Source organism: Trichoplusia ni, chromosome 7 (assembly GCF_003590095.1).
Source record: "Trichoplusia ni isolate ovarian cell line Hi5 chromosome 7, tn1, whole genome shotgun sequence".
Lineage (NCBI taxonomy): Eukaryota > Metazoa > Arthropoda > Insecta > Lepidoptera > Noctuidae > Trichoplusia > Trichoplusia ni.
Window position 1 is genome coordinate 3,678,088 of NC_039484.1, and position 20,798 is coordinate 3,698,885.

General features: G+C 34.9%; 1 protein-coding gene across 1 annotated transcript in view; it reads right to left on the reverse strand.

Moving 5' to 3' along the window:
* LOC113496238 (chloride channel protein 2) overlaps positions 1–17,708 on the reverse strand; it is an 81,880-nt gene extending 64,172 nt beyond the window's left edge. The window contains exon 1 of the mRNA XM_026875406.1: positions 17,103–17,708. Within this exon, the coding sequence (XP_026731207.1) occupies positions 17,103–17,171 (69 nt within the window). The 5' untranslated portion in view covers positions 17,172–17,708. The remainder of the gene's footprint in view (positions 1–17,102) is intronic.
* Between the last annotated feature and the right edge of the window lie 3,090 nt (positions 17,709–20,798).

The window sequence follows — 20,798 nt, forward strand, 5'->3', positions numbered from 1 at the left end:
GAAGCTGTGAAGGCAATAAGAAGAAATCATTACATGGATGATTATCTTCAAAGTTTCTCGTCAACCGCCGAAGCAAAGAAAATTTCAAGAGAAGTTAAAGAAATTCATACAAAGGCAAGAACTCCTCTTGAAAATGCAAGTAAATTGAAGAAAATAGACGTGTACATCGGTGACGAAGGAATCATAAAGCTACGAAGTAGAACTATGAAGTTTCGCGACGGAGGAGTAAGAAAAATGAACCCTGTCATCTTGGACGGAAGGCAGAGAATCGCGCAACTTATCATAAGAAGCTATCATGAGAAGTTTCTACACGGTAACACAGCGACCGTGATGAACGAGGTCCGACAGAAGTATTGGATTCTCGGTTTAAGGGCAACATTGAAGGCAGTAGCACACGGCTGCCAATGGTGCAAACTAAGGAAGAGTACACCCGCCATACCGCCGGCGGGCGACCTGCCTAGCGAGCGGCTGCAACATCATCAGTTCCCGTTTGCTTGTACGGCAGTCAACTATTTCGGGCCTATGCAAGTAACGATCGGCAAGAGAGTCGAGAAGCGGTGGGTGGCATTGTTCACCTGCCTCACCACCAGGGCTGTTCACCTGGAGTTGGCGCCATCTCTCAGTGCCAGCTCCATGATTATGGCCCTGCGACGGATGGCGGCAAGAAGAGGGACTCCAAGAACGTTGTTCAGCGACAACGGCACGAACTTCGTCGGGGCGAACAAAGAATTGGAGGCGGCCGCACTTGAAAAGGGAATCAAGTGGAAGTTTATTCCCCCGGGCAGCCCAAACATGGGAGGCGCCTGGGAGAGGCTCGTGCGCACCGTGAAGACGGCGTTGGCGGTGGTGCTCAACGAAAGGAGCCCACCAGAAGAGGTGCTCCACACGCTGATGACTGAGGTCGAACACATCGTGAACTCTAGACCTCTCACCCCAGGCAGCATGGACCCCAACGATGCAGAAAGTTTGACCCCAAATCACTTCCTGCTGGGGAGATCGTGCGGAGCAATGGCGCCGGGCGAGTTCGAGGACACCGAGCTGGTCGGCAAAGCAACCTGGAGAACAGCGCAAAGGCTCGCCGACCACTTTTGGAGACGGTGGGTGAAAGGTGGCCGCTCCTCATGCCGCGGAAAATCGACGGGCGAACAACCGTCGACCCGAAAGAAGGCGACGTCGTATTGATAGTCGACGCCGCGCTACCCCGCAACTCGTGGCCTCGAGGTGAAGCCATCAAAGTTTACCCCGGGCCAGATGGAAGAACGAGACTACTGGACGTGCGGACATCAGGTGGAGTGCTGCGCCGGCCAACCAGAAGGGTCGTCGTGCTCGTGCCTGCAGCAGCATCGTCGCATCCAGAGGACGGCGTGCTACGCACCGCGGGGGAGAATGTTAGCGACGATGACAACTACGTACACCTAAATTAAGTATGTTATAGTTTTTGTTTGATTAACGTTTCAAGTTTCTTAAAGTTAATGAGTTTGTTTACGTTTGCAATCAGTTATAGGTGTACGTAGGTATATATTTGAAACATTGTTTATGTTATGTTAAGGTTTGTTTGCAAATGTTTAGGACTATATGATGTGTGCTAGGGACTTAGACTATGGTTAAGAACTAAGATTTAGTTACCTAAGTGTTGTCCATATACTATTTAACCCTGAAAAACCTAGAAATAGGTTTTATTTAGAAACAATTATTGATAGGAGTTGTTTCATAAGTACCCGCAATTATTTAGAATTGGTTGTAACTAACTCTCGGTAGGTGGCGACGCACGTAGATTAGTTTTAAAAGTACCTACATAAAATTCACTTTTTAGTTACCGATTCTGTCACAGGGGGCAGCACCATGTTGTTGTCATGATTAAGGTGCGGGTTTTTGCAATTATCTTTATTTTAAGACATTATTTTATGTAAATAAAGGCATAAGGATAGGGTTAAATAGGGTAAAAAGGTCTAGAACATTTGTAAGGGACGCCTAACTGCCGGGATAAGCCTCTGGAAGGGTTTCTTGCCGGCCAGCGCGGGAACGCGGCACGCCATGATTGGCTGGCGCCAAATACGCGCCCCCGTGATTGGTCGGCAGTCACTATAAATAGAGGGCCCTCCCGGCGGTTAGGCATTCCACATCCAGTGAGCATCCGGAAAGGAACCTTGGAAGACTAGGAAGACTAGGAAGCCTAGAAATACTGGGGACAATAAAGAACTATGTAAGTACTGCACAATTATCTTTTACTGCGTTGAACCCCTGCTTCTTTGTATCCCGCCAGTGCCCGGTCCGAACCCATTGGACCAACGGACCACCCAACAAATACAGTCCACTCGTTGGCTACAACGCCATTTATTGCGCTGTCAGTTTTCCACAACCATAATATTACTACAAAACATGGTATTCCACCCCCTGACTGCCCTAAACTGCACCTTCCTGTACTTCAATTTTTTCTATCACTTAGAATTGTCAATTTCTGTTTGTCCCTAATAATTCTTCTGAGGGTCGTGACAGCACGAGGTCGTGTCGCATTATAGTCATTTAGTTGAGGAAGAAACATAAAGGGGATATAACCACAGGGTTACTCCCGAAACTGGTTTGGTTCTGCTCATATGATGCAATCAGTGACTAATTAGGAATCGAGTGTTATTAGTTCGGCTTTAGCTGTCGAACGAATGAAAGTCTAGTGTTGCCAGATTCAGCCGTTGAAGCGTCGATTTTTAGAACTTTCAACCTTTGCTTTGATCTTGGTAGTCGTTGAGTTATTCGTAATAACTTCTGACAAGTAAGTACCGGATACTGCACGTTGTGGGAGAAAAAATAACAAACTACATTCGGAAAATACTCTTTTATTTGTAGCTTGTATCTTTCTTTCTTTGATTCAATTTTGGAGAAAATTGGCAAAGACTCAAATGGAGCAACAGATGGGCAATTATTTCAACATACGCTAGAGCACAGAACCTAACTTTGACTGCGACCCCTGAGTTTGTTATGACATTTCTTCTCAGGGTGGTCGGATGGAAAATGTCGACTCCAGTGTTTAAAAAAAAAAGATGACATGTAAAAGTGATGATATATCCGACTTAAAGACTAAATGTTTTCATTTTATTTCATTTCACTTCCATTATCATATAGAGAAGCTTTATGTTCTTTTTTATCTACACCACTGTGTCCCACAGCTGGGCAATATACTACAATGCGATGCAGGGATAATTTATGTGTAACTATATGCTATACTATATGTACCTATATGCTTACCTTTACAATCATCACAAAATCGACGTAGACAACGCTTGAATGCTAATATTTACATTTAATAGCAATAACGTAAGACTACATACAACAATTCAAACTGCATTGTCACACGCCATAAAAACCATACTTTGCAAATATTTCTACAAAACTTATTTTCCTACAATGATTATTTTAATGATAAAAATAAGAAAATTGTCGGACAATAGGAATCATCATCTTATTATTTTAAGCGCAAAAACGATTGCTGATTGGTCTTTTATTTAAGCTTTTTTCTATACTTAGGTAACCTTGTCATTATGATCTCATCATGTCGTTTTGCAATATTTTATATCATATTGTATAAGATGGACAGTTATGGAAAATTGCACATTACAAATTGCAATTTACGGGTAAAATTGAAGGAGGGATGATAGGGCAAAGGCCTTGTCGTGGAAGTAAATGGTACCAAATCATCATCATTATCATCAGTTCATTCGCTTTATCATACTTGTTCACGATATTACAGATATTCATAAACATTGCATTAACAATTAAAGTTTTAATCAGTCACTAATAACTATGAACAACAATTCTTCTTTATTCAGCATAACTTAGGTGCATTCTTGGATTTGGGACATGGAAAAATCTGATTGCAGATAAACTTTCATAACTCTATTTTTTATTTTCAGTTTTTATCTAAAAACTGCCCTGTCCAAAAAAGGTATCTGGATTCGGTTAAAAAGACACTCTACAGTAGCCAAGAATGGCCCGTATTTATGTAAAAAGAGAACTTAAACAAAAGCTAGATGCTCGAGACACACAAAAACACCACGTAGTCGTTATGAACTTTCAATTTGACCTCCCTGGAGCGAGCACAACGACCCTACGCTGCCGACTGGGATACTTGAGGCAAACGCACGAAATTCTCAAACGGTCGAGAATTATTCTCATAAGGAATTTATTTTCTCTTGTACTGTTTGTTTAGGAATTGTGGAAAATAATCAGTGAGAACGTGTTTTCATTAATTATATTATTAAAGTACAGTTTTATGAGAACATTTTACATTTTTTTATTAATAAATAAAATTGTAATAATTACAACTCAAGGGTTACGTGATACGTACATGCTATTTCTTATCAGTAAGCAGAATAGTACCTATGTACACCGCTTGATTGTCTGAAATTTAATACTACCCACTTTGTAAAGAAAAAACATATAGATAATACAATCTCTTTTTTATATATACAAAATAAAGATTGAATATTTTATTTTATTATAAGTCGTTTTATAATGGGATTTCCCGGCATACTGATAAGCTGCCCGTTTGTCGATAAAACAGAATAATACTGGACCAACATATCTACGAGTATTTTTATTGTTTATTAAACACGAGTCATATGCTAAGTAAAACTGTTGCGAAAACTAAAACGAGGTGTCAGTATACCGCAAAAGCGATGCCAGGCGTCTCTCTTTCACATTAGCAACAATCTTGCTTGAAGACATCCTGGTAGTTCCTCCCTTTAACTGCTTTACCAGACTATACTTAATATTACTGAAAAATCAAAATCAAAACCAAAATCATTTTTCCAATTCAAAATAGGATATTCATAAACCAAAATACAATTAACAGCACCTATATTCACCCACAGCCTTTTCAAAAGCAATGCAATAGAATATTTTATGATTCCGCCTTAAACTTTTAATTGGGTTTACAGCGACACACGCCTATTACCTACGTTCATTGATAACATATATCTCTCATCCTCTTATCAAAGCATTTAAATTTCATCACATTATCCATAATCCAGTGTAATCCTATCTGATAACAGTTATTTTTTTTTTGTTAATACGATAAGATATGGATGAATAATAAGCTTATGCTTAACACCCGGCTTTGTCTTCGATTAAAAGTAGATATTGGAGCAGACTGTTAAGTAAAGAATGATTAATTAAGAAGTAATTACGAAGCTGGACGTTTTGGCAGTGCTTAAAATTAGAAACCAATCATCTCGCCTCATTTAAATTTAATTTCATAGGGTTAATGACATTTGTTAACAATCAGTCAATACACTCAATGTTTGTTTTTCACTTAGACCAAATTCTTCCACGCCTCCTGGAACCAGAATTCGTGGTGTGCGTTGAAATCATACTCTTCTCATCAGCTATATTGGGGTCGGCTTCCAGTCTAACAGGATTTAGCTAAGTACCAGAGTTTTACAAGGAGCCACTGCCTATCTGACCTCAACCTAGTAACCTGAGCAAAACTGTACCCCTTAATTAGACTCGTTGTCGGACTTTCGAATCATTTTCTACTTATTTCAAGAAAAAAAAATATACTAATTACTTTATGAACAATAATATAAACCTACAGGAAAATAAATAACAAATCTTTGTATACATTTTATCAGTGACATTTCAACTAACAAACGGACAGACAAGTTTCAGTACAAACATACGCAGAAGATAACGTAGATAACGTTAATCTTGCCCACTTTCAATGTCAGTGTTGTTTTTTGACATTTCCTTGCTTTTTTGTTGTAGATATAAGTATTATACAGTAATATATATTACTGTAAAGTGTATTATATGTTCTGACAATACATCGAATGTAATAATAGCATTCCCTTTCGACTAGTTAAGTGACTTGTCATTCTAAGGCACTTCTATCGTTAGGTGAAATATAAGTTGTCAACAGGCCAGTCAATGTTTATTTTATTTTATTTTTATTTTATTATGGAAACAAACAAATATTATATATAAACAATTACAACCATAATAAACTACACATAATCCAAAACAGTTTCCACACTTAAACAATACATTCGCGACAAGAATAATGTCAAACAGGTATGAAAAAGAGGAGAAAAACAATATTTCAGTATCAAAAAAATTAAAAAAAACCATGTTTCAGTATCAAAAATAAAAATGTTCAATATATTTGAGCGATTCAGCAGCGTTTCACATCGCTTGATAGGTGATAAACCGATTTTGTTATGTTAACAATCTTTCAGGATCTAGGTTCAAGTGTTTTAAGGGTGACAAGGAAGGAACACCTTTACCTGACAGTGATCCTAATAAAATCACACGACTATCATGTTTTTTAAATATATCAATGGAAATGTTTACAATATACAGGTGTGCAATATTCTATTACTACCTATTGCTGATTAGGCGAATACTTCGTGTTACATTACAAATGCTCATATCTAGTTATTCGAAGCTTGGGCAGATTCCTAAGCCTGTAACTACAGTATGTGTACATCGGTATTTCATGCTAGAACTATATTGGTGGGGTGCTCACTTGCGACGAATTTAGACGCTCATTCCAGACAAAGATCGGCTATATCTGTTACTCAAGAGTTCAATCGAAGCAACCAGTAATGTAACAAGTCATAGTAACATGAAATACACCTGGATTCTAAGCTTCTAAGATACAAGATTCTCGTGTCACGGTGTTTGTAGTAATTATCCTCCGAAACGGCTTGACCAATACTCTTGACATTTTGTGTGGATATTGGGTAGGTCGGAGAATCGGACAACTTTTTATCATATCCCTGTGAAAACTTTATTTTAGCGTTTTTTTGTACCTCTGTAATGTTCTTTTTTTCTACACCTTAAAATCCGTAGAAATAAATTATATGGCTAAACCACGTCTGCCGGGTCAGCTCTACTTCATCGCATCACCGACAAAAATACTTACCAAAAAAAAACTCCATCCAATGACGCTTATCATAACAGCTGATTCATTCACCGATCATCTGATACTAAAGATTAGATTTTAACAATACAGTAGGTATTACAAGAAAAAAATGTCACATGACACCTGACGGAAACGATAGCTTATCTAAAAGAACTAGAAAATGAATCAATAATATCATGTCCAGTAGTATGGACTGTAAGCTTCCGGATACTTAGTTATCAAATCAAATCTCATGACTAGGAAGTGTAATGTATTTTTAAGCAGAAACTTTCCACGAATTTGGAAAAATGTAAAAGGTTTTATTCAATAACATAGTTGGGTTAAAAATATTGAGGTTGTGCTCTCCTTTTAAGTGAGTACACCGAAAAAATATCGTGTACTATATTTTTGCCTTAAAGTGTATTTTAACACACAGAATCAGAACACAATGCTGGGCATACAACTCTCCCAATGAGGGCAATCCCTCCATCTCTTCTTTCCAATTCGAGGTTTTTTTTTGCTCCGTACCTAGTAACAATTTACACATGTTTTCGAATTTATCTGATAACAAAAACATCCAGACGAGTTAGTCATTTTGGCAAAGTAAATATTGTATATGTTAAGCTGAAAGGATCTCGCACTAAACAAATACCCTTTGTCCGATAATATTAAGCATATTATCAAGCAAATAAACGTAACACTGATAACTGATGTCATTACATCATATAATATTGATAGCATATCAATCGTAGATATGAACTAGATTTGCCATTTCTAAGATAAAATTAAATTCCCGAATGTTCTACAGATTGAATCGCGAAAACGATACGAGTGTAGCCTTTGTTTCTAGGGGAAAATTGTAATGCGCAGTGCACTTTTCACAGTAAAAGACCGAGGTTTATATATACGGCTGAATATGCCGATTCTTACCCGCTGAAAACATGTGTATGCTTCTTTCGGCCCTAATACTTGAAATCAAACGAAAAAACATTGAGAACTATTGCGATGTACCAACTTATCAAGACATTCTGCTTTGAATTATAATTCTTTTCCAGTTTGACGTAGAGAGAAAACGGTTCCCTTTTGCTTTTCTGTTACATTTATTTGTTTATTATTATTGGATCTCCAACAAAGAATACATAAACAGACAAAAAGGGTAGAGTACATTTGAATTGTGCTCCCTCGAGCTATAAAAATGACAATAACGTTTCAGAGTTTATGTGTGAAAATACAAAACATGAGATGAGCAGAAACCTAATTTATTCATCGGTGGATAAAGTGAACAAACTTCTATTAGACTTTAAGATAATTGAGGATAATAAACCGAGAAATGATAAAATAGACACGATTGTTAAAATAACATAGAACGTTTTTATGTTTTACAGAGGCAAGCAGAAATGTAGTTTCTTACAGGTTTCAATCTCCTTCAGCTACGATTTTGTTACGGAAACTATTTTGTCCAAATACTGGGCCAAGATCCCCCCCTACCCCCACGAGTAATCGACTAAGAACTCAACCGAACTCCACTTTATCAAAGAAGAGAACGACGACGCTACCGTCTCTTCTGTTTTTCTCATCTACGAATCACCTGTTTATATTGAAACCTTCATTTAAAGTAATTCTGTAGCCATTCAGCCATAGATTCTATGCCATCCAATTTTCACCCTTATACAAATGAAGAGATTGATTAAAACAAGGCCTATGAGTAAAACAAGTGAGAGTTGTTTGCTCTTGATGCATTGACTCCTAATTTAGCAGTCAAATGATTTACTGGCACAGGATAATAAGATGTGTACTAGAGCTCCAGTGCTTATTTTACAGATGTTGTATTTAAATAAATACAAACGCAAAATGTGGCAGCACTTTGGAATTATATTTGGAACGTAAGCATCTTTTATTCATAATCTAAATCTAGGTAATAATCTAAATAGTAGGAATCCTCGAACATGGAGAAAAATTTCAAAACTCATGTCGGTTGCGCAAGTGTTTTTAAACCAGAATCACGTTTATATTACAAATGTAAAGGTATGTAAGTGTGTATATTTGTTCCCTTTTCGCACTCTGCGTTTGCAGCTGGGACAGATTTCGATGAAATTGGTATGGATGACCTTGGTTTAACTAGTAGGCTAATTTATCCGACTGTGTTAAAAGAGGGTATTGTTTTAGCAGCTATAACCAACATTCGGGGCGGCAAAGTCGGGAGCAACAGCTAGTACATTAATAAAATAAAAAAATAATAGTAACATAATATTACTGTTTAGATGTCTTTTTTACCGTTCATAAGCTGTATGAATGAGGCAGGTATGTGACACCCAAAGTATATATTTGTTAATGACATTAATCTCACTGTAATAAATCCAGAGACTCTCAAGGCACGACTTCAAGATCAAATCCTATCGCTGTTAGATCAGTGTTGGGTACACAATTTGATTAATTTTATGACATTATACTTAGACAGGAAATATGATCTTTGATAAAAGTTAAACTATATTTAATAAGTATCTTTACTGCGTTACTTTTCATTGACACGTGCTCGTATTTCAGGCTGTCTCTAGTATATGTTAAGTTTATTTTTCGCTTGTAATAGTAAGTTTATCGTCAAGATATATGTACAGATTCAGATTTTAAAAAAGCATAGCGAAGTGGTCACAATGCCTAACACGATGTGCTCCACGTTTCGCAGGTTCGATCACCGCGTATGAAAACCATTTGCATGACACCAGATTTAAATTCCTTATGCGGCCATTCTTCTTAAATAAAAAAAAATCAATGACTGATAAATTTTAAGTGAATTCTAAGTCCCCTTTTATAGTGCCAAAAACTACTGAGAAACAGCATCTCTTTAACAGAGGAAGATTCAAATCCTTTCCTTCCTGACCTCCAAGCTGACAATAGCAGTGCAAATTCAAACTTATTGTTGTTTAATAAATACAAATACGCAATCTATTAAGGTGGTGACAGGTGGTCACTTCGACTCCTACGACCGTCACAATGGACCGTTTCCCGTTGTTGATTCAGACCATTTGTGTGATGATAGGGATAATATAGCTTAAGTTCTGAAGAATCGTAATTCATTGAACAATGAGGTTTCTTATAATTAATATTGAGTCCTTCTTTCATTTAAGAATGTCATGAAATAAGTCTTGACTTATAAATGCCTTATAGTTAAATACTAAAGAACTTTATTGGGCGTTCTTGCAATTTCTGAGACCAACCAAGAGATCGGTAATTTTGAATAACCAGATTCTAGTAGCAATATTTTCGGGTTCAAAGCAATGGTGGTCACTTGAAGACGTGCCTCATTTTGGGCGTACTTTTGGTCGTAAGACATCACAATTACAATCGCAAATAAAAAAAAACTAGCAAAACTACAAACATTTAGAATTAAATAATGAATGCAGGTCACAAGCTGGTATTCATTTCGTTGTCCTTACCTATTCATTTTGATATCAAATTCCGTACGATTTCTGTAAACCAGTGAAGAACATTCGACACTTGCCCCAAAATCTCGAAGTAACAAAACTAACAAATAATCACAAAGTGAACTGTCAATAAGAATCAATTAAAAGAAATAGGTTACTGGAGTGCTCGTTACAGATAAGCTGAGCAGTTTGCGTAACGTTACACTTACGATACTTTATTAACTTCATTATATTATATAAACCCTCCAGTTTAGAGGACGCTAAAGTGTCTGACTGTGATTAGTTGTACCAGATCACAATTTATGATTTCAGTATTTGAAACTTCTCCTGTTTCAATTGTAACCACCAGATGTCTGGATTTTCTCTTATTCTCTTTGAGGTCATTTCTGACTATTTTTTGCTGTCCTTAGTGAAAACCTAATGAATTCACCATACTGAGGTTGGCCCCTCATCATGGGTGAAGCTACTCAACTTAAATTTAAGATGTGGGGATTTTCGGATTCTCGCCGACTAAACCCACGCCGAGCCGGTAAAATTGCCCACGCCGGAGTCACAGGATCGCTCACGCCTGCTCTGCGCGACTCCTTTATTCATTTTATAATAATCTTTGTTGAGGAAGGGTGTAAAGAACCCACCCCTAATTTCACTCCTACTCTTTCGTCATGAACTAACAGCGCAAGTATTCCCAAAATTAATATCGAACGTTCAATTTGTTAGTTTGGTATAATGTATGTTCATATATCCATGTCTTAAGTAGAAAGTTAAATATACTACCCCCAAAAATTCTCATTAATGTATCAGATTAAAAACGAACATGCATTTCTTAGTTTCCGTATCACAAAATCCAAGCGACTACTTCCATAAAAATTAACGCATAAACATGTTATCGCGAATGGCTGACTGTTTACAAAATGTCGTTAGACACGCACAAACATTCAGTCCAGCCATCTGATTCGTAGTGAAGATGTAATCTAACTGTGGGAACCTTTGATCTAAATACTTATGTAATAGGTTATACCTTACGTGCAGAAGGGAATAGAAGGAATTTCTTACAGAATTTAAGAAAAAACAATAATAATAACGCCTCTTTCGATCAACTATAGGCAGTTAGCCTGAGTGCAGATTATGACTGCTCTACCAGACTTTTTGGAGAGATACAAGCCTCTAACTGGAGAAAATTTCAAAACAAAGTTAGCAACAACCAAAGTTGGTAACGTTAGCAACGTTCACTTAGGGGGGTCGACTCAGTGCGTTGTTAATAATATTATTAAGGCAAACAGCAATAGCATCGACCAAAAAAATTCCACTATTGGCCAAAGCTCACTTGCATTGCTTGCTACGGGTTGGCGTCTACAGTTTCTGATTTAAAATTTCAGCCTAGATTTTTTGAATGACTTAATGCATTTATTGTATAAGGATACTAGCTTATGGATTACCATCGCATTGGACTATAAAAAGATGATGATTTACAATGTACTTAACTGTCTAAATGAAACACAGATACACTTCAGGTTCTTCCGCGGTTTTCAAAATCGGCCATTTATCATTTTATTTACGACCTCTTGTTTCAACATTAATAAATCAAATCACATTTATGTAGCAACAGATATTTCTTTCTCTTTTTTTCTGTCTGATATTTACTACTTCAATAAAGATTTTGTCGTTTAATAGTCCGTGCCCTGATGCATTTTTGCCTTCATATTTGTCAATATCTTCATCTTTATCTTTACCTTATTCTATAACACTACGTGTAGTTGCAAAAGATTTACCTTTCCTCTGCGTACCGCGTCTTCAATTGAAGCTGTCAAGTGGCATTTGTCTCAAATTAGTTTACGAGCTGGCCCCTTCCAATATAGTTTTGCAGACACTTGATAAAACGCGAACTAAATCAGGTCATTACAAATCATTTGTCCAGTTTTATCCAACTGCTAACTGAATATCTGATTTCGTTTAGTAAACAAACCAAAAATAACGTTTACGATGGGTTTGCCATAACATTTGGTCAGTAACCTCTAAATCTGTACAATGGTTATGTTAAAATGGCCGACAGTTACTAATGACCTATCAACAAGTTTTTTTGGCACAGGAAAGAACACTGAGTGAATTGGCCATAAAAGAATCGCAAGATGCTATACCGCCATATACCTATACACATTCAAATGTCCATACGTAGGGACACAAACGTTGGAGGGAAAAACATCTGGGATTAATACGTTGTCTCATGTTCTTGCAGTTAAATAGGGTTTTTTCTTTTACAAACGCTCCGATTTTGGGCAAATACGAGCAGACGACATAGCGAACAAAATAGTTCTTGGTCGGCTCCTAAACGATAACATTATATCGCACCACATTACAAATTGTGCAATATTTAATACGCCGTTCAATCATATTGCACAATAAAATACGTATATTGCAGATCTAGGGGCCGTTTAGATAGAACAAAGCTAATTGGAAGTGTTCTATATAGACAACAGGGGTTCCCAACTATTTCTTGGTCATGGACCAAATCAAATCAATCATGGACCATATTTAAGCGAAAGCGGACCACTGGTTGGTCATCCCTCACAGACTAATTGAAACTATCTAAACAAAGTCATCTTCTTCAGTAATTATGTTTACAAGTAAAGCACTAAGTACGAATAAACTTGGTATTATTATAAATATTAAAATGATGTCACTAATAACGTACGCAAGAAGGCATTATGAAAATGTATATAAGTGCAGAATAAAAACACCGCGGAAGTTATTTTTTAACGTGTCAGTTATAATGAATTTCCTACTTACGTAGGTATTATGAAATAGGTATATTTGCTTTATAAATGTTCGTAAGAATTGTCATCGTAAAGGTGTTTTTAAGAGGTGGTAGTCCATGTGGGATTAAGTAGATAGTGTCAGACTCTACTGACTAAACCTGAACCGCTGTGCTGCGTCCCCCGTGTTTTGGGCATAAATGGCGACGCATCGACTTATCATACACGAAAATATAAATACCTGACTGAAAGGATTTATTTATCGTTTTTAAGAGACTACTGAAAAACTTTACCGTAAAATACTTCTTCTTATCGAAATTACCTACTTGTAATGAATGTCTAATTTCCATCCTGAAAGAATTAGTCTGCTTTTATCTAAGCTGTTGAGATCGGTTTCCAGACTAAATTAGTTCAGCTGAATACCATAAAACAATATTTTATAAGACGAGTGTCTACCTCATCACAACCTATTTTTTTCAAAATAAATAGTCCAAAAAATTTATCACAAATAAAACAGCTGTTTTAGTTAGTACTCACTCTAATCATAGCCGCCTGCATGTTAACCAAATATTAATTGGTAATCAAATAGCAATGTGTACATTAATTAAGATAACCTATTAATGACCTAAGCGGGCTCAGCTTCGGGAAAACGTGAGTAAAATATACTTACGTACAGTGCAGACTGCATCATTATTAAATCATTCATTACAGAGTATTTGCCTACATTATAACGTGAGAGATTACTCTGAAGCTTTATATCAAGACCTATCGAAGAATTTGAATGGTCCTCTCAAGAGTAGTCAGCGGTTTTTTTTGTTTCTTACCCAAAGAGTAAAAACGGAACACTAATCTCTTCGTGTTTACTTTGTTTTAATAAACGACTTCAAAGACGACGTTTCATTTAATCATTGTGTCTAGGGGTGTTTCACAAACATCCAAATTACATGCACAAAGACACCCAGACTCAGAACAAGCAGTCAAGGATCACTCAAAAGCTCGCCCTACGTGGGCATCGAAACCGCGACACGTCGCGAACAGTGGACAGTGGTGGCGTCAACCACTCGGTTATCCGTGCAGTCGATCGATCCATCTGTCATCCGGCTGTATCTCATGAACCGTGATAGCTACAACGTTATTTTTACAGATAATGCATTATTGTTGCCGCTATAACAAGAAAATACAAAATACTAATAATTAAAGGCCAAACTGTAGGTTTATTTTATCGATAATTTAGTTTCTTTAATTTTATAAAATGCTTTACATATTGTTCCAGAGTACGAAATCAATCAACTCGACAGAAACATACGCAACTCAGTCTAATTCGAAAAAATAATTAGTACCTACATTAAGAGTTTTTAATTTGTTATGGTTGTAAAGACCAGGGATCAATAGATATATTTTTATGTCTCTCACACAATTATTCATAGGTCAGTAGTAACTATTTATTCATATTTTATGGTTTTACATTAGCACTTCATAAAGCATAAACAATAACGGTGACAGAGGAGATTATTAGAGACATAAAATTGTCTATGGCTTTTTGTTTAACAATAATAGATGGCATGTGGTTTTGTATGTGTTTTATATAAATTAAGATTCAGATAGTAGAAGATTGGGCTAAGTTTTATGAGCAAAGATTTAATTTTTTTAACTCAAAGAAATTGAGTTTTTTGATAGTAAATCTTATCCAAAATAAAGTTAATTTTAAATTAATAAATATTCAATTATTATGATCCTGAAGATAATCTTTGATGGATGGTCAAAAACTTTAAGAAATAGAACTTTGCTTGTTTTTCATGTAAATGTATATTAATTACATAATTTACTAATAAAATTTTCTAAGACTTTTTTCCACTTTTTTATTTAAGTATTTTTATATATATTATTTTATTTCAAGAATTAAGTAATATTGAAACCAATTACCAATAAATAATAAAACAATTAATTGTAAATAATAATTAACTTTTTCCCCTAAACCAATAAAACATTAAAGTAAAAAATCTCATTATTATTATAGAAAAATATTAGTACAGAAGTTTATAATTTTTTTACAAAAAAGAATAGTATTCTAGGTCTAATAATTACATGGAACATTTATTTAGTTCTTTATCAATTTAGACAAGAGTACAAAATTCAAACGCCCTAATAAATAAAAGCATTAATTCTTGAAATTCAAAGAAAAACTATATATATAAGGAAAAGTATGATCACTGATACACCAAAGAGAATAATAATGTTATTTGGAAAATAATTAAACATTTCTGACCAGAATCAATTAAAAAATTGCAATGTAACATAAATTATGAATGTATCAAGAAGTTACAAATAAAACATGTAAATGGTAATCACTATTATCAATAAAACATGAATAAATACATAATTGAATTAATTACAATATCTAAAATTGCAAATTCAATTAGTATCAGCTGATCATGTATTATCTTAAACATTTGTTTAAGTTTGCAATATTTATGTACATAATATGATTTTTGTAGTGCAGGGGGGCCTATGTCTAGCAAAGGACAACGGTAGGCTGAGGCGGTTGATATAATTACTGATATTTTAAAGAATGTTAAGTTTGTGAGTATATGACTTTGTCGGTGGTAATCTCAAGAACTGCTGAACTCATTTATAAATTCTCTAAGGTATCATTAACAAAGCCAAGTTACTTATGAGTGCCATAACCAACATTTAAAAAAAAATCAGAACAAGAGGCAACGGAAAAGCAGAATAGGAATTTTTAACACAAAGATATATTTAATTAATAAAGATATATTTACTTGTAACACTCTAATTGGTAGGAAGAACTATTAAGTACACAATTTAATAATATTTATTCTGTATGTTGACTTAAAAGATATATGTTTAGATATCTTTCCGTTCAAATAAAATTACGGAACGAAATTAGGAATTTTATTTCATTATTATTTTAATTGTTCTGTTATGGATATTTTCTTATTTAAGAAGAATTCCTAAATAAACTTAATTTATGAAACTTTTTGAAACTATGCTTTTATTTGATTACTCAATATTCCTAAGATGATGTTTGGTTTTTGATTTGCTTATCTCTGAAAACCTCTGACAAAAGGGCAATGTCAAAATGTCAAAGTATATTACAATGTAAACATCATTGTTTTATAACTACAGGAAGCACAATTCATTTCAAAAAGTAATATTGTTTAAGTTATTAAACTTGTGAAGGTTTCTAAATGTCAATTTAGTACTTCTACACATTTAAATCTAGAACAAGTCACGAAGAATGAATGTTTTTTTTGCAGAGGTTTAATTTAAGTGCTGACAATACACTTGTTTAACAAATAAACATTAAAGAAAGTGTGTTATAATTTTAAAGGTCAGAGAATATTGCTCAACTGCCTGTATAGAAATAAAATTGTAATTATAATAGAATGCAGTATTCTAAATGAAATATCAAGGACTGCCAACCTGTCTTGTTTTTTTTTGTCTAGGCTGAATGCCTGAATGGTATTGTATTAATGACTAACTAGGTATTTAGAAAAAAAATGCTTTAGAATAGAATAGAATATTCTTTTTAGCACACCATATCTTTAAAGGATTTGACAAACTTAAATAGAGAGTGACTTTAGTTACTTTTTTAATTAATTGAGGAACTGAGAAAAAGTGTTACAGTTAAAATTCGTCAGTGATTTGAGAAAAAATAACTTACAACTAAGTTTTCAAAAAGTTTAAAAACTTTCGTGGCGTGTGGTGTTACGAAAATTTTAATATAAATAAAATTCTAGAACCTAACAGATACCTTTAAATAATCGAGCGAAATGTAGACATCGTTAATAACAATATTATTCGTGTTTAAATAACTGACACAAGTATGAAAATAATGTGGTAATGTTTATAAACAAACTTTACATCAGCACAATCCATGAAATACCTGACACAAAAATAATGTAACGTTCGCTGCACATACTCAGCCTAGTGCGCTTTCATAAACTAGGAAAACGACTTTGCAATACGTATTTTCTAGAAAATAGAAAGTCGGACATATTATTATGTACTTACCAAAGTATTCTGGTATCCTAGCCCCGACTCCTCGTCCGACGTCTCCTCCTTGCCATGTGGTCCTTTCATGTTCACAAGAATGTTTCAAACTTTATTCAACACACAAAACTGAATTATCAAAACAATGCGAATGCAGCGGCTCGCCGCGTTTCCAAACTTTTTTTTTCTAAATATACAACAGTGGCAAAGAATCACAGTGTCCGGTGGCAATCGGCCATCTCCCCGCTATTCGTACAACCAACGTACAAGTGTAATAAGATGATGTATAATTGAATAAACGGAATTTCATGCAAATTGCTTTCGTACCGGCGGATACGTTAGCACACGTTCAAACCGAACGTCATCGAGTGACCGACTGACGAAATGACAAATGACAAAAAACTGACAAGTGACAGTGCACATTCAAAGGTTCGAACGGCGACCATGAACTTGAACTTAATCGTTATCTATTTAAACTATGTTTAATTCTCACTATCAATGTTAATTTATATTTAGAAGTCAGTATAAAAAGTTTAAAGAGTTGTGTATTTAAATTCAACCGCACTCGAGTAGCGCTAGAGACACTCAAACGTCATGATATTCCGAACGCAACTAATCTCTGATTTATCAACGTTCCGTTCCGCATGTGATTTGATGTTTATTTAGCTTCTTATGTAGCACTCATGATAAATGGTTTTATCAGATTAATTTGCAAAAAGCATGTGACTATAATACTTGTATTTATCAGATAAACCAATCAATAAGACGTCTAACTTTTACATTTGCATTACGTAGGGCCTAAAGCATTGTGGCATTGTAGTGAGCTGAGTGATGTAAAACTACCGGAACACTTTATACATTGCACATAAGAGCTCATAGTTATGTAGGTGTAGAAAGGAAACAAGCGCCGGAGCCACGGCCGTTGTGAAACGTTTAATAACAAAAGATATTCATCCCATTGTTATTGAGACTTATGTTTGGTTGACAATTCGCCACACAATAATTATTGTAGTAAAGAAGTCTTGATGTAACAGTAGGCAGCATTCAAAACTAATACGAGTAGCTTCGAATATGTCTTTATTTTACTGTCCCAGTATTGTGTTTGCGTAATTTAGGAGAAAAGTCACTAATTTCACAGTTCTTTGAGTTTTATATGTCATTTTCCCGCTTAATCCCTTAGAACCACCCTTTTAAATGCTCCATTTACTTCCCCTGATGTTATCAAATACCAAATCCTCCCAGACAATCAGAACTCAAGATAAATGAACCCACAAGTGGGCAAAACGTTTTCCTACATAATAGTTAACAACAATCAACTATCACCATTCAATATCTAATGATTAAGGTCTTGATCTTGGCCGGAGTCAAGGTCTGTCTCTACAGCAGTTCACACGACGTAAACATGGAACAAAAACAATGTTTTATGATTAGATATAGATTTACTTATTACTAGATATTGCGCGCGACTTTGTCTGCGTGGCAATAAGTATAATTTTATCTATATTTTATTAATAAAAAAAGCTTTATTCTCGTTTTTGCAACACAATTCATTATGTACTGCTCAGCTCCTAATAATCAAAAGCGTGATAGTAAATAATATATTGTATAGCTTTTCAATAAAATTGATATCGAACACTGAAATGTTTTTTTTCTATTCGGAGCAGTAGTTTCTGAGATTACCGCATAACACTCTTCGATAAGAGTATCTAGGTATAGATCTACAGACCAGCGATGCCCTGCAGTTGTCTGTGTAGATATGAAGTTCTCGTTATAAGGAATGATGGATGTAAAAATATGGCTTATGTTACTGTTAGTTATACACATGATTAAGCTTGCCACGTGTGAAACACATTATATATTCCGGACTATCTTTTAACTAATTTTGAGAAGTCGGAACTCAGGTTTCTATAAGTCCCGTCTTCATTACATTTGTTTTTGGTTTAGTAAGTACACTATAGAAAGTAGGTACCTATATTCACTATAGTTCAAAACTGTATTTCTTCTTTCAATTTGAATATGATAAGAGTTTTTTTTTCATGGTAGACCTATTTAGATTACAACGTAAATAATTACAAGTTTAATTTAATAATCCATTTTTTTGGATTATCTAAATTATCCTTGTTAAAAAAAATTGCACATTACTTACCTTTAATTTGACACGATGTATTAATGTGTGTTCAATGTAATTATATCAAAAATTTCATGGTGTTTGTTCACATAATCTTTAAGTTTTAGTCTATATCTATAAGTGAGGACTTGTAATTGGCTTTATGTTGTCTAGATATCTCAGTTTTGTCAAGTTTTTTATATAGCTGTAAGTCTTCCATAGTATAATAAATAAATAAATAAATAAATAAAAGTTGAACCAAATAAACTATGTCTGACTATTTTTTAACTGAGTATATTTCACTTCAATACATTTTTAATATCATGTTAGTGTTACATGAAACTTTATTTTGTTTCGAAATTTCCAATAAAACGAAACCAGCCGAGAGCAAAACGAAAATATGTATATTGTGGGCTTTTAACATCTAGTAGCCCCGTGTACCTAATAGTTGTTAAAACGACAATAGAAATGCAACATCTGTGTATCTATTTATCTCACGGTTCATGAGGTACAGCCTCGTATTAGATCGGCGAAAAGACAGAGAGGAGTCTTAGTAATACGGTCCCATTATACGCTTTGGGTACGTATGAAACTCTAAAACAGGAAAAACTAATTTGATCTGGAAACATACAACCTACCTATTTGATATATCCAATTTAAAAATACCTTTTGCGTCAGAAATCAGTAAAACTATTATCTCCTATTATTACTCGAAACGTTTAAAGAAATCTAGGAACCAAACTTAGGTCACAAAAAACGTTCCATTTACGCAGACATTTAATCGAATTGCTACAAAAAACAATGCTAAATAAAGACTTATCGGTTTTCAGAAAACGATTTCAATTCCTTTAAATAGTTTTTAAGGCAATTTATTTAGATTGCGCATTTAACTTTCAATAAAACTTGATTTTAAAACAATAGGCTATTAAACAATAATAGTATCATTGGTAATAATTAACTTTGCTCTAATTAAACAACTGTATAAATAACTGAATACTAAACTAAATTGTTTTAAAATATCTACCCGGTATATCTACTGTTACTACTGCTTGTAAAGCAAAAGAGTTTGTTTGCACGTGGTTATCTCAGAACATACAATATTTTTTTAATACTTAATTCATTTAAATTAGAAAGCTATAGCGATACCCTATCGGACGTAGGAAACCAGAGGCAACTACGAACGAAAGCAAATACGAACGAAACCAGAGGCAACTTCAGTGCCTTTGAAGGAAAGAGATATTTAAGAAAGCCCTGAGTTTTGCCTCGAATTTCGATAATGCAATGTGAAAAATAAAGGTACGCAGATAGTTATTTTTTTTACGGATAGCTGAATGGTAAACATACACTGAGCGCGAAGTGTCGAGGCTTTGGCTGATTTCCACGCAACTGCACGGATAGCCGAGTGGTTGAGGTCACCACGAGAAACTCACAATGAGCGATGTGTCGCGGGTTTGATCCCCGTATAAGACAAGCATATGTGTGATCCACGAATGCTTGTTCTGAGTCTTCAAATCACGTGCACAAAGGCACCTGTCTTTGTGCACGTGATTTGTATGCTTGCCCTGCGACACAATGATAAAGTCTTTACTGAAAGAGTCATTAAAAAAATA